This window comes from Oncorhynchus masou, chromosome 24 (assembly GCF_036934945.1).
Source record: "Oncorhynchus masou masou isolate Uvic2021 chromosome 24, UVic_Omas_1.1, whole genome shotgun sequence".
In the NCBI taxonomy this organism is placed as follows: Eukaryota; Metazoa; Chordata; class Actinopteri; order Salmoniformes; family Salmonidae; genus Oncorhynchus; species Oncorhynchus masou.
In genome coordinates, this window is record NC_088235.1 from 58,541,410 (window position 1) to 58,555,553 (window position 14,144).

A 14,144-nucleotide genomic window follows, 5' to 3' on the forward strand; every position below is an offset into this window, starting at 1 on the left:
ATAAGTTCTCTGGAGGTTTTTGCTGACAAACAGCACCAGCCAAAAGTTTGGTCACACCTACTCATTCAAGGGTTTTTCTTTATTTTTACTATTTTCTACATTGTAGATTAATAGTTAAGACATCAAAACTATGAAATAACACATATGGAATCATGTAGTAACCAAAAAAAGGTTTAAAAAAAATCTAAATATATCTTATATTTGAGATTCTTCAAAAAGCCACCCTTTGCCTTGATGACAGCTTTGCACACTCTTGGTATTATCTCATCCAGCTTCCTGAGGTATTCACCTGGAATGCATTTCAATTAGCAGGTGTGCCTTTATAAAAGTACATTTGTGGAATGTCTTTCCTTCTTAATGCGTTTGAGCCAATCATTTCTTGTCACGCCCTGATCTGTTTCACCTGTCCTTGTGCTTGTCTCCACCCCCCTCCAGGTGTTGCCTATCTTCCCAATTATCCTCTGTGTATTTGTACCTGTGTTCTCTGTCTGTTTGTTGCCCGTTCGTCTTGTTTGGTCAAGCTTACCAGAGGTTTTCCTGTCAGCGCCTAGCTGTTCCCAGCCGCTCTTGTCGCGTCCTCCAGGTTTTTGACCTTTGCCTGTCCAGACCCTGTACTAGCCCATCTGACCTCTCTGTCAGGCCTGTCCCTAAGCTCGCCTGCTGTCCAGTACCTTTGCCTTACCGTGGTTTATCAACCCCTGCCTGCCTTGACCTGTCTTTGCCTGCCTCTGTTGCTACAATAAACATTGTTACTTCTACAGTCTGCATCTCGGTCTTACCTTGATTCCTGATATTTGTGTTGTGACAAGGTAGGGGTGGTATACAGAAGATAGCCCTATTTGGTAAAAGACCTAGTCCATATTATGGCAAGAACATCTCTAATAAGCAAAGAGAAACAACAGTCTATCGTTACTTTAAGACTTGAAGGTCAGTCAATATGGAACATTTCAAGAACTTTGAAAGTTTCTAGTGCAGTCGCCAAAACCATCAAGCGCTATGATGAAACAGGCTCTCATGAGGACCACCACAGGAATGGAAGACCCAGAGTTACTTCTGCTGCAGAGGATAAGTTCATTAGAGTTACCAGACTCAGAAATTGCAGCCCAAATAAATGCTTCACAGAGTTCAAGTAACAGACACATCTCAACATCAATTGTTCAGAGGAGACTGAGTGAATCAGGTCTTCATGGTCGAATTGCTGCAAGAAACCACTACTAAGGGACACCAATAAGAAGAGGCTTGCTTGGGCCAAGAAACAAGAGCAATGGACATTGGACCGGTGGAAATCTGTCCTTTGGTCTGGAGTCCAAATTGGAGATTTCTTTCGTGTGTGGGTGAATGGAGGATCTCTGCATGTGTATTTCCCACTGAAATGCATGGAGGAGGAGGTGTGATGGTGTGGGATGCTTTGCTGGTGACACTGTCAGTGATTTATTTAGAATTCAAGGCACACTTAACCAGCATGGCTACCACAGCATTCTGCAGCAATACGCCATCCCATCTGGTTTGGGCTTAGTGGGACTATCATTTGTTTTTCAACAGGACAATGACCCAACACACCTCCAGGCTGTGTAAGGGCTTTTTTTTACCAAGAAGGAGAGTGATGGAGTGCTTCATCAGATGACGTGGCCTCCACAATTCCCCAACCTCAACCCAATTGAGATGGTTTGGGATGAGTCTGACCGCAGAGTGAAGGAAAAGCAGACAAGTGCTCAGCGTATGTGGGAACTCCTTCAAGACTGTTGGAAAAGCATTCCAGGTGAAGCTGGTTGAGAGAATGCCAAGAGTGTGCAAAGCTGTCATCAAGGCAAAGGTTGGCTATTTGAAGAATCTGTTTAACACTTTTTTGGTTACTACAAGATTCCATATGTGTTATTTCATAGTTTTGATGTCTTCACTATTATTCTACAATGTTGAAAATAGTACAAATAAAGAAAACCTATGAAATGAGTAGGTGTTCTAAAACCTTTGACCGGTAGTGTATATTTCAGTACAGTACAGTAATTTGAAAACATTGCTAACAAATAGATTTACTTACAACCTACCAGCATTTTTGGGTTATACTATGCATTCCTCTTCCTACATGATTAATAAGTGGATATGGTTAATTTCTCACAGTTTTGTTATGCCACCAGGCTCCTGTTTTTAAATACCGTTAATTTGTTTTACCTGTAGATGGCCATGGTGCAGGAAGCCTCTCGCCACCCCTTCCCAACTGTGGATGTACCTGACCATGTCCATTACACTATAGGGGTAGTCATTCTGGCTATCGGCATCACCGGCATGGTGGGAAACTTCCTGGTTATCTATGCCTTCAGCAGGTAAGGGACAGAAGCTTCCCATTGTACCGTAACTATACATCTCTCTCTCTCTCTCTCTCTCTCACACACACACACACACACACACACACACACACACACACACACACACACACACACACACACACACACACACACACCTATAATTTGATCAATTATAATTCTGTGGCAGTTTCTTGCAGCAAGAGAATGTGGAGTTGATGCTGAGGTTTTGTCGTCTCACTGTCTCACTATCCCTCCATCTGTCATATGTGGCTCTGTCGTCTCAGTTGTTTATCAGTGTGTCTCAGTTGATCCGCATTGTGTAAAATAAAAGAACCTGTCGCACAAGCTGCAATTGCAAGTGTTTTCACATTCGTAGTTGTCTTTCCTTCATCCCAAACACACTATTTGGCTTGACATTACATTGTTCTGGGTTGTGTGTAACGCGCTTCGCTTTCAATGCTTTGTGTGGAGATGCCATTTTTCTCCCACCATGACGACTCATTGTGTATATAGACACGCACAGATACACACACACACACACACACACACACACACACACACACACACACACACACACACACACACACACACACACACACACACACACACACACACACACACAATCATTTGCAGATATACTGTAAGTGGTACATGTTGGACAAATTGATGGCACAAGCTCTTTCCATAGATAAATAGTTGTTAAAAATAACTTAATCACCAGACAGAGAGGAACTATGTAATTTCAGTACAATAACACTTTGATTACACTGACCTACCATTTGTGGGAATGTTACAGCATTATGCTGGGTTTTATGTATGTGTGTGTGTGTGTGTGTGTGTGTGTGTGTGTGTGTGTGTGTGTGTGTGTGTGTGTGTGTGTGTGTGTGTGTGTGTGTGTGTGTGTGTGTGTGTGTGTGTGTGTGTGTGTGCGTGCGTGCGTCAAATTGAATCAGAATACTGTATCCTGCCTTTCCCTGTGCTGTATGTGCTGTGTTCTACAGGAGCAGGTCTCTGAGGACTCCGGCCAACATGTTCATCATTAACCTGGCCATCACCGACCTCCTGATGTGCCTCACACAGGCACCCATCTTCTTCACCACCTCCATGCATAAAAGATGGATCTTCGGGGAGAAAGGTACTCCACACCACCTTCTAACTCACCTGAGGTCAATTATTTTCCAATCAGACTTTTCTGAGAAAAACTGAAAAAATCTATACATTACTTGAAAGAAAAAACATAGAAAATTGTGGACGCACACTTGGATGGAAACCTAGCTTCTTTCTTATTATTGACTGGAAGGAGGTGGAATGAAGGAATTGATTTCAAGGTAATTAAGTTGAAATGAAGAGTTGGGGAATGGCAAGAGGTAGAAGTCTATGATAAGAGAGAAAGAGAAGAATGTGTTTATTTTTTTACCGTAAACCATGTTTCCTTCCAACCATTTTATGCAGAGGAATTAACTGAAGCATAAACAACTCATGACAGGCCTGATGGAAACAGCACATTTTTTTGTAAAAACGTCCTAATGTCAACAAAACAAAATACGCTACACAAGGGAGGAACATTTCTTTGTCTGTGAAATAGATTGTGACAATTGCGGTGGAAAATGCTTTTACGTGCAAACACTGATATAATTACCATCATGTCAAAGTAAACTTAGTCACAATGATATGTTGTCCTCCCACCACAACGTGAAAAAAGCATGAAGAGTTTATTAGGCAGATGGATTAAGTTGTGATGAACACACATATGGTGGTTAAGTTGACAAGCCTGATGCAAATGTCCAATACACATCAAAGGCGTTATTTGTATGCTGGTGACATGATGATCGGTGCTTGGCTGCCAATTATCAAATAAAAATGATCTTGCTCTTATCTCAACATGTAACCTACACTCTTTTGCGACAACAAAATGTGATGCGAACACATTGAACTTCTGTTTATTATTAACTTCATGGAAACTTATGCGATACAGTGCTTTTTATTTGCACTACTTCAGGATGCACAGCTTTTCAACCGCAACATGCCAGTTTAACGCTCACTCATTCGGGAACAATTGCAATCAATATATATATTTATGCTCAGTGTGTCGTCTTGAATGCTGGTGAAAACTTTGTGTCTTTCGTAGAATTGTCCGTCTCTCTCCCTCTCTCTCGGTGAGAGGGGATAGTTCAAAGTGACATTCGTTATAGAATGGATGTTTCGGCGGTTGTCGCTATTCATGTTCAATGATACCGAATTCCTAGCTGCAGACTAGTAATTAGTATCAAAGACTTGTTCTTATTCTGTCGGTATCGATAGTCTAAGAGTTTAACCACATGGTATGGTTAAAAGATTCAGCAATGGTCTACAACCTTTGTCCTCCTAATGTAGAAAAACATGGTCTGCAACCTTTAGCCATCTCGTAATTGAGGTAAGCTTGGTCTGCTGATCGAAAACCCGAGTGGGGTTTTTATTTGGAATGGCAGAAAAGGCTGTCCCAGGATGTCTGACCCTAACTGGGCTCAGGGGCTGTCCTCTGATTTAGTTCAAATCAAAAGGGAATTGTATTTTTCTTCATTAAACAGTCCAAAACCATATTACACAATTATACAAACAGTATCACTCATTCATCTTATACAATAATTAGATGTAAACCACATATCTGAGGCTATTATACAAACAGCGTTATGGTAATGTGGCCACACCGTCTCCCATGAGCTTTCCCAAGTTGTGACAAACGGACCAGTTCGTAGCTGGATTCTTCACCGATCTTTTATACTTTCTCCGGAACATGACATTTGTTCGTACCTCAAGTTCTGTGAGGTGGAAGGATTTCCTTTGTACTCTATGAAGGTTTACTCTCTCTCTACTCTGTGTCCATGAGGAGATCCTCTCAGGAATTATGACGTCTCTCTGACCACAGCAACCTAGTTGAAGGAGGAAAGGGGGAGGCAGGTAGAGGGTATGGGCTTGCTATACCCAGAGAGGCCAACGTCATGACACACCCTTATAACCAAAATAATAATTAAAACATGTAAATGAAATAGCAGCGAACCCATTACCCTCACTCCTAGGACAGACCAGAGCCTTTAGATATGCAGTTTTGTTCTTCGCTTTGTAAGCATTAGCCTACATGGCAAAGTAGCCAGAAGGTTGTGGATTCACATTCTACCGCGGACAAGGGTAAGGGGGAAAAGATCTCCATTATAATTAAAAGCACTGCATGAATTGAATCTGTCATCTTATTTGGGGTCTGAGAATGCCTTTTATAAATGCATGTCATGCAATTCTACGTTATTTTACATGATTGGAGACAAGCAGAATCCTTTAATATCACAAGAGAGCATGACAACGAATGAGCGCATGCTGCAGCACCAGAGAGGTTTTGATTTCTATACAGGCTATTGTTAAAAAAAGGATAGTCTAAGTTTGGTACAGTCTATCAACTGTGAAAATGTTGTGCAACTGAACCAGTTACAACTGAAGTATCTGATAATCAAATAATTTGAGAAAAAGCCATTTGTTTCTTAATACAGCAGCTGCAAATCATCCGGTAGGCCTATATTTTTTCATTCAGGAACGATCATCTTCTGACTTATAAGAGCATCTGCTAGGCTACATTAACAATCTAGGCATGCATAGCTCACCGCATGATCCTCAAACCAAAGACTGGTCAAACTAGTTTCTAAAAGTCAAAATAAAAAAATATAAAAAGTGAATTCAAAGGCACTGTAGAATGACTATAGCGTAATAAGGTCTTTTTTAGTTTAATTATTATTTAATTCTAAGCAATTATATGTTTTTATGTTGTTGAAGTGCTGTCATTGATGTGTTGTTGAAATGCTGAGTGCTCCTGCCAGCCTCTAGCGTGTCACAAACGCTTCACAATGGATTTCTTAAAATGGCAGGCTATAGTCAAAACTGTTCGCTCCCTCACGACGCCAGGACAGCGGAGTCAATCACCACCTTCCGGAGACACCTGAAACCCCACCTCTTCAAGGAATACCTAGGAAAGGATAAGTAATCCTTCTCACCCCCCCCCCCTCCCCCTTAATGATTTAGATGCACTATTGTGGCTGTTCCACTGGATGTCAGAAGGTGAATTCACCAATTTGTAAGTCGCTCTGGATAAGAGCGTCTGCTAAATGACTTAAATGTAAATGTAATGTAAATGTCTATAGCCATGAAATGATAATAATATAGCTTAAATAACGCATTTTCGGTCCTTCCTAAGCGACCTTGCTTGCTCCAGACTGATTTAGAGTTAGTATGTTGTTTCATAGATGGCTGAAATGTTGAACGTCAATTGATAGCAACAGAATCACACATTACTTTCCAAGTGAAGTCTATTTTTGGTCTTCTCGACTATAGGAGGTTGTAGCGCAGCCTCTGAATTCCATAGGCAAACCAACGATATCCCATATGCATCGAAGTCATGTCTTTTCCCAGAATTCTACAGCTTGTTTCTAGCCCTAGTTTTAACTTAACAGACCAAGCCCTTCACTCATTCACTCAATTGTCTGTCAAACAGATACGCCTATCTCTTATTTCTTGAATCGGAAGAAATAAGCTCCAACACAAAGCAGCCCTCTTGTTGTAAGTAGCCTAAAGTCAAATTAAAATGAATAATTTTTTTCCTCCCCAATTGGTAGTTACAGTCTTGTCCCATCACTGCAACTCCCGTACAAACTTGGGAGAGACGAAGGTCATGAGTCATGTATCCTCTGAAACACAACCCTGCCAAGCCACACTGCTTCTTGAAACACTGCTCACTTAACCTGGAAGCCAGCTGCACCAATGTGTCAGAGGAAACTTTGTACAACTGGTGACCGAAGTCAGCGTGCATGTGCCCAGCCTGCCACAAGGGGTCGCTAGAGTGCGATGGGACAAGGACATCCTGGTCGGCCAAACCTTCCCTTAACCTGGACAACGCTAAGCCAATTGTGCGCCGCCTAATGGGTCTCCCTGTCGTGGCTGGCTGTGACACAGCCTGGGATCGAACCCGGGTCTGAGAGACACCTCAAGCACTGCGATTAAGTGCCTTAGACCGCCATGCCACTCGGGAGGACCGAAGACTGTTTATATGAATTAGTACTTCTAGAAGTAGCCTACTTTCAGCACCTATGCGCTGTCCATCTCCGCTGCTGTCGCTTAAAAGTAATGTAAGTTATGTAAATTACTTGAATATGGTTTATTGCGAGGTCAACGATTCTGATAAGTAGCATTATGGGCAACGAAACATATTGTTTTCATTCAAATCAATTATAACAGTAGCAAGCTTAGCTCCAGTCCTCCTTCTCATCTTTGCACTATCCCTCTCAAGCTGAACAGGACATGAGTCGGCCTAGTCCGCGCACACAGACATTAGATTTTTTTGGCCAGGGCTCATGATTGGCATAGCGTTTCCATTGCAGTGTGTAATGGCGTGTAGCCTAGTTTTATACACACCATCCCAGCAGCGAAAAAACTGCTTGGAAGGAAGTGCATTTTCTTAGAAATACAACTTTGCCCTGTGCTTCTCCGAGCATGCTCTTCGTATAGCCTAGGCCTATAGCTAAGAGTTTAGGATATGAATCATTTGATTGGCACCACACTAGACACACTTGATATTGCACACCCAGTAAAGAATCAGGGAAAAGGGGCAGCATGTAATAAACAACTAATTCTCAAACACTGAGCAAGATGACATCATGGCTCTATTTTTGCCTGACCTTAAGATAGCACTAGTGTCAAACACCCGTTAGTTAGTTTGCAATTTCCACATGCTTGGAACTAAATCTAAATCACCAAAGCTTTATTAAAATATCAAATTTGAGAGGAGCAAAACAGTGAGCTGACATTCCATTTTTATCTACGTACTGTAGGCAGGCCTTCATTATTTTAGCCATGCTTTGGAGGTGCGTAAAACCCCCTCCATGATGTTGGCTACGTGTCCATGCCCATCATGAAACGAGAGATGAGAGCCGCTATGAACACCGGTAAACCTCATATTTAGAACTTATTTTCCTGTAACAATGACTTGTTTCCCATCATTTCACATCTTTAAAACCCAAATCTCTCCATAGGCTACCCTTACCCTCGCCCTACTATAATGAAGGCTGGTTCAACAGCAATCCATTGTGTCTTTTTGCGTTGTGTCCTGGCGATTTTATGATGTCATTACATTTTACATGTATTTATTGTTGTTGAAAACAACTAACAAATTGCTTGTTTTTCGATACATTTGATTAAACCTATAGCACCACCTCCAGTGCTTAATTGTACCATTGCATTAGGTTTATTAATCATTTACAAATTACATGACCCTCCCCTGGACTAAACAAAAAAAGATTCAACTCTCCCCCTGACTGAAATTGAAAAAACATGACCATCCCCAATTTTCCTCCTGGTAACAATTGTGTACATTTCGTCTACTCCATAAACTCCAAGGTCCTCTGATTATATTAGTCCCGTGCCAACAGACATCCCTGTGATTTGAGAGAAATGTCTATAGTTTATTTTTATATATAGATTTCATTGATGAATTTTCAGTTGTACAAACAGACAGATAATGACAGCAACTAATACAACGAGAATACCCCCAACCCACAACAGAAGACAGAAAAACAAAAACAGAAAGAAAAAACAGAACGCAAAGGTCAGCACCTTGCTTCATTGAAATTTGACACACTGTATAAGGATTATGCTCGGCATTGAAAATAATAACTTTGGATCAAGGTGGGTTGCAGGTTGTATGTTGCCCATCATCACACGAAAGATACGCTAAAAAGTGTTGCCTTCAGTGGTGGTCAGTGCCGTTATACAACTTTTCAGGGAAGTCAGGAACCAATATACTCGGTCAGTTAGGAAAGCTAAGGCTAGCTTTTTCAAACATAAATTTGCTTCCTGTAGCACTAATCCCAAAGAGTTTTGGGACAAGTCCATGGAGAATAAGAGCACCTCCTCCCAGCTGCCAACTGCACTGAGGATAGGAAACACTGTCACCACTGATAAATCTACGATAAATCGATCATTTAAATAAGCATTTTATTTGGCTGGCCATGCCTTCCACCTGGCTACCTCTACCCCGGCCAACATCTCAGCACCCCCTGCATTAGCTTGTCCAAGCCCCTCCCAACTTCTTCTTCAACAAAATCCAGATAGCTGATGTTCTGAAAGAACTGCAAAATCTGGATCCCTACAAATCAGCTGGGCTAGACATTCTGGACCCTCTCTTTCTAAAATTATCCACCAAAATTGTTGCAACCCCTATTACTAGCCTATTCAACCACTCTTTCGTATCATCTGAGATTCCCAAAGATTGGAAAACTGCCGCAGTCATCCCCCTCTTCAAAGTGGGAGACACTCTAGACCCAAACTGTTATAGACCTATATCCATCCAGCCTATCTGATTAAATAAAGGTGAAATAAAACTTTTTTTGTAAATGATTGAGGGAGGACAATTTCTTTTCATGAGCATGGCCTTATTTCTATTACAGCATGTTGGACGACTGTAATTCATATTCCATTCACCCAGTTCAATGTAACATCGACAGGTTTAGGCGACTACATGATCCTCAAATTGTCCCTATACCCGTCATGATGTTGCTACAACCAAGCCTACGAATGAAAGTTTACAACGTAGGTGCACAAAGGTCGAGAGAAATTTGAGATGACAGACACAGGGACACATGGACAGACAGTGACACATTCAAAACCGCCTTGCACAGTCTTGCCTGTATCTCGCTTATCTAGGGTGTACTCATTAGTCCAACAGTTGCAAACGAGAGTTTCTATTGGATAAATACAAGTATTTTTATCCCCGTTTTGTTTGCTTCCGTTTACGAAACGCTTTTCAACAGAATTGGCTGAATGAATACACCCCTGATCCCACATAAACACAGTTCACTTTCATAGCAGCCATGTTGTATTCCTTCTATCCTGTATGCACTCTCCTCCTCTCACCTTTTCCCTTCGTTGTGGACTTCAATTAACAACACATCAGCTGTATGTGACCAGGTGAAAAAACCTTTCCAAGCCAAACCATGTTATAACTGCTACACACAGCCTACATTATTGTCCCCATATTAGCTAAAGTAACGTCTTAGTCAACATAGCTAATAAAACTAATGTGTTAGTAAACCCGCTACTATCATGCAGTAGTTAGTGTATAGTCAGTAAGCAGTTACACTGGCAGGCCCCGGTGGCAATAAATGAATAAAACCAAAAGTTTACCTCGACTTGAAAGAGTTCCAGTGTTGTGTTGGATAGTCATAGCAAGCTAGCTAACATAGCATCCCTCTATTTGAGCCGGGTGTTTGAGTAGCTAAACTAGCCAGCTGCATTTGCTAGCTAAGTAAGTAAAACTGAAAGTGAAAAAAAATGAAATCTCTGTCTCTCTCACTCTCTATTCTCCTTCATTTTTGAATAAATAAATTTGTTGAAAACTGTTCAACTATGGTCTTCCTCTCTCTTTGAGTCAACTACTCACCACATGTGATGCACTACAATGCTATCTTGCAGTAGCTTATGCTTTCAGTACTAGATTCATTCTCTGATCCTTTGATTTGGTGGACAACATGTCAGTTCATGCTGCAAGAGCTCTGATAGGTTTTAGGACGTCCTTCGGAAGTTGTCATAACTACTGTTTAAGTCTATGGAAGGGGGTGAGAACCAAGAGCCTCCTAGGTTTTGCATTGAAGTCAATGTACCAAGAGGAGGACCGGCTACACCATGGTGCGACCCTACAGACTGCTGTTGAGGCTACTGTAGACCTTCATTGCAAAACAGTGTGTTTTAATCAATTATTTGGTGATGTAAATATATATTTTAATATTACATTTTGAGGAGGATGGTTCTCCTTATCCTCCTCTGAGGAGCCTCCACTGGCTGCCATATCTTAACGAATGTATTAGATCTGCCAGAGATCAAATCCTTTATTTATTTAGCAAACTGGTGACTTCAGCTAACCAGGTTTTAAAATCAGGCACAGTCTCCTCAATCAAAAGGCTTACATTTTTTTGTTGCAATAACCATGCCATTTTGTACAGTCTTCTGTTCCCAATGGGTTAAAGTCATTAGGTGATGTGACCTACCTAAAACAGCAGCGTCCGGGGCTGGTATGAGGTTACAGCTGTATACTTCTGAGTAGCACTTCAAAATATCCTGCCAGTGTGTGTGCAGTTTGGGGCATGACCAGAAGAGGTGACCTAGGGTACCCTTGGCAGACTTGCACTTAGGGCATATCGGCAAGACCGAGGGGTAAAATGAGTGTAATTTGGTACAGGAATAGTGTAGTCTGTGAAGTTAATATCTCATAGGCAATCAGGTCAACTGTTCCTCCCCGGTCTCCTTCAAATGTTGTGTGGATACAGAGTAATATGCTGTAAAGTGATCTACAAATCTGGAGCTAAAACTCTTGGAGTCGGGGCGTGGTTCATGAAAATATCCAGTTTGCGGGCAGGTGCCTCAGAATTTGGTATATTTAAGCGGACGTAATTTCTTATCTGAAGATATCAGAATAAATTAGATGCAGGGAGTTGAACACTTCCCTCAACTGTGCGAATGTGGCAAAATAATTATTTATCACTGTCAAACGCTCCCTAAAACACTTCTGTGAGCAGGCCTTTCTAATCAACCTTGCCCGGGTATCCTGGAAGGACATTGACCTCATCCCATCTGTTGAGGATGCCTGGTCATTATTTAAAAGTAACTTCCTCACCATTTTAGATAAGCATGCTCCGTTCAAAAAAATTCAGAACTAAGAACAGATATAGCCCTTGGTTCACTCCAGACCTGACTGCCCTCGACCAGCACAAAAACATCCTGTGGCGGACTGCAATAGCATCGAATAGTCCTCGCGATATGCAACTGTTCAGGGAAGTCAGGAACTAATACATGCAGTCAGTCAGGAAAGCAAAGGCCAGCTTCTTCAGGCAGAAATTTGCATCATGTAGCTCTAACTCCAAAAAGTTCTGGGACACTGTGAAGTCCATGGAGAACAAGAACACCTCCTCCCAGCTGCCCAATGAACTGAGGCTCGGTAACACGGTCACCACCGATATATCCATGATTATCGAAAACTTCAACAAGCATTTCTCAACAGCTGGCCATGCCTTCCTCCTGGCTCGGCCAACAGCTCCCCCCCCCCCCGCAGCTACTCGCCCAAGCCTCTCCAGGTTCTCCTTTAGCACCTCAGCCACGCTCAAGGTACTAAACGATATCATAACCACCATCGATAAAAGACAGTACTGTGCAGCCATCTTCATCGACCTTGCCAAGGCTTTCGACTCTGTCAATCACCATATTCTTATCGTCAGACTCAGTAGCCTCGGTTTTTCTGATGACTGCCTTGCCTGGTTCACCAACTACTTTGCAGACAGAGTTCAGTGTGTCAAATCGGAGGGCATGCTGTCCGGTCCTCTGGCAGTCTCTATGGGGGTGCCACAGGGTTCAATTCTCGGGCAGACTCTTCTCTGTATATATCAATGATGTTGCTCTTGCTGCGGGCGATTCCCTGATCCATCTCTACGCAGACGACACCATTCTGTATACTTCCGGCCCGTCCTTGGACACTGTGCCATCTAACCTCCAAACGAGCTTCAATGCCATACAACACTCCTTCCGTAGCCTCCAACTGCTCTTGAACGCTAGTAAAACCAAATGCATGCTTTTCAACCGTTCGCTGCCTGCACCCGCACGCCCGATTAGCATCACCACCCTGGATGGTTCCGACCTTGAATATGTGGACATCTATAAGTACCTAGGTGTCTGGCTAGACTGTAAACTCTCTTTCCAGACTCATATCAAACATCTCCAATCTAAAATCAAATCTAGAGTCGGCGTTCTATTCCGCAACAAAGCCTCCTTCACTCACGCCGCCAAACTTACCCTAGTAAAACTGACTATCCTACCGATCCTCGACTTCGGCGATGTCATCTACAAAATAGCTTCCAACACTCTACTCAGCAAAGTGGATGCAGTTTATCACAGTGCCATCCGTTTTGTTACTAAAGCACCTTATACCACCCACCACTGCGACTTGTATGCTCTAGTCGGCTGGCCCTCGCTACATATTCGTCGCCAGACCCACTGGCTCCAGGTCATCTACAAGTCCATGCTAGGTAAAGCTCCGCCTTACCTCAGTTCACTGGTCACGATGGCAACACCCACATGTAGCACGCGATCCAGCAGGTGTATCTCACTGATCATCCCTAAAGCCAACACCTAATTTGGCCGCCTTTCGTTCCAGTTCTCTGCTGCCTGTGACTGGAACGAATTGCAAAAATCGCTGAAGTTGGAGACTTTTATCTCCCTCACCAACTTCAAACATCTGCTATCTGAGCAGCTAACTGATCGCTGCAGCTGTACATAGTCTATCGGTAAATAGCCCACCCAATTTTACCTACCTCTTCCCCATACTGTTTATATTTATTTACTTTTATGCCCCTTTTCACACCAATATCTCTACCTGTACATGACCATCTGATCATTTATCACTCCAGTGTTAATCTGCAAAATTGTAATTATTTGCCTACCTCCTCATGCCTTTTGCACACAATGTATATAGACTCCCTTTTTTTCTTCTTTTTTTTCTACTGTGTTATTGACTTGTTAATTGTTTACTCCATGTGTAACTCTGTGTTGTTGTCTGTTCACACTGCTATGCTTTATCTTGGCCAGGTCACAGTTGCAAATGAGAACTTGTTCTCAACTAGCCTACCTGGTTAAATAAAGGTGAAATAAAAAAATTAAAAAATGTAAGGTCTGCAATAGTAATGCCCTTTCTCTTCCATAATAGAAAAGTATTGGCCTTAATTTACTTTTCTCCCAGTTTATGGTATACCTAGACTGTGGTGGAAAAAGTACCTAATTGTCATA

The 14,144-nt window shown here is 42.2% G+C and overlaps 1 protein-coding gene across 1 annotated transcript in view; it reads left to right on the forward strand.

Moving 5' to 3' along the window:
- The window catches only part of LOC135511656 (melanopsin-A-like), a 71,437-nt gene that overhangs the window by 19,277 nt on the left and 38,016 nt on the right, over nt 1-14,144 (forward strand). Inside the window, exons 2-3 of the mRNA XM_064933139.1 lie at nt 2,176-2,321; nt 3,305-3,438. Coding sequence (XP_064789211.1) covers nt 2,176-2,321; nt 3,305-3,438 — 280 coding nt within the window. The remainder of the gene's footprint in view (nt 1-2,175; nt 2,322-3,304; nt 3,439-14,144) is intronic.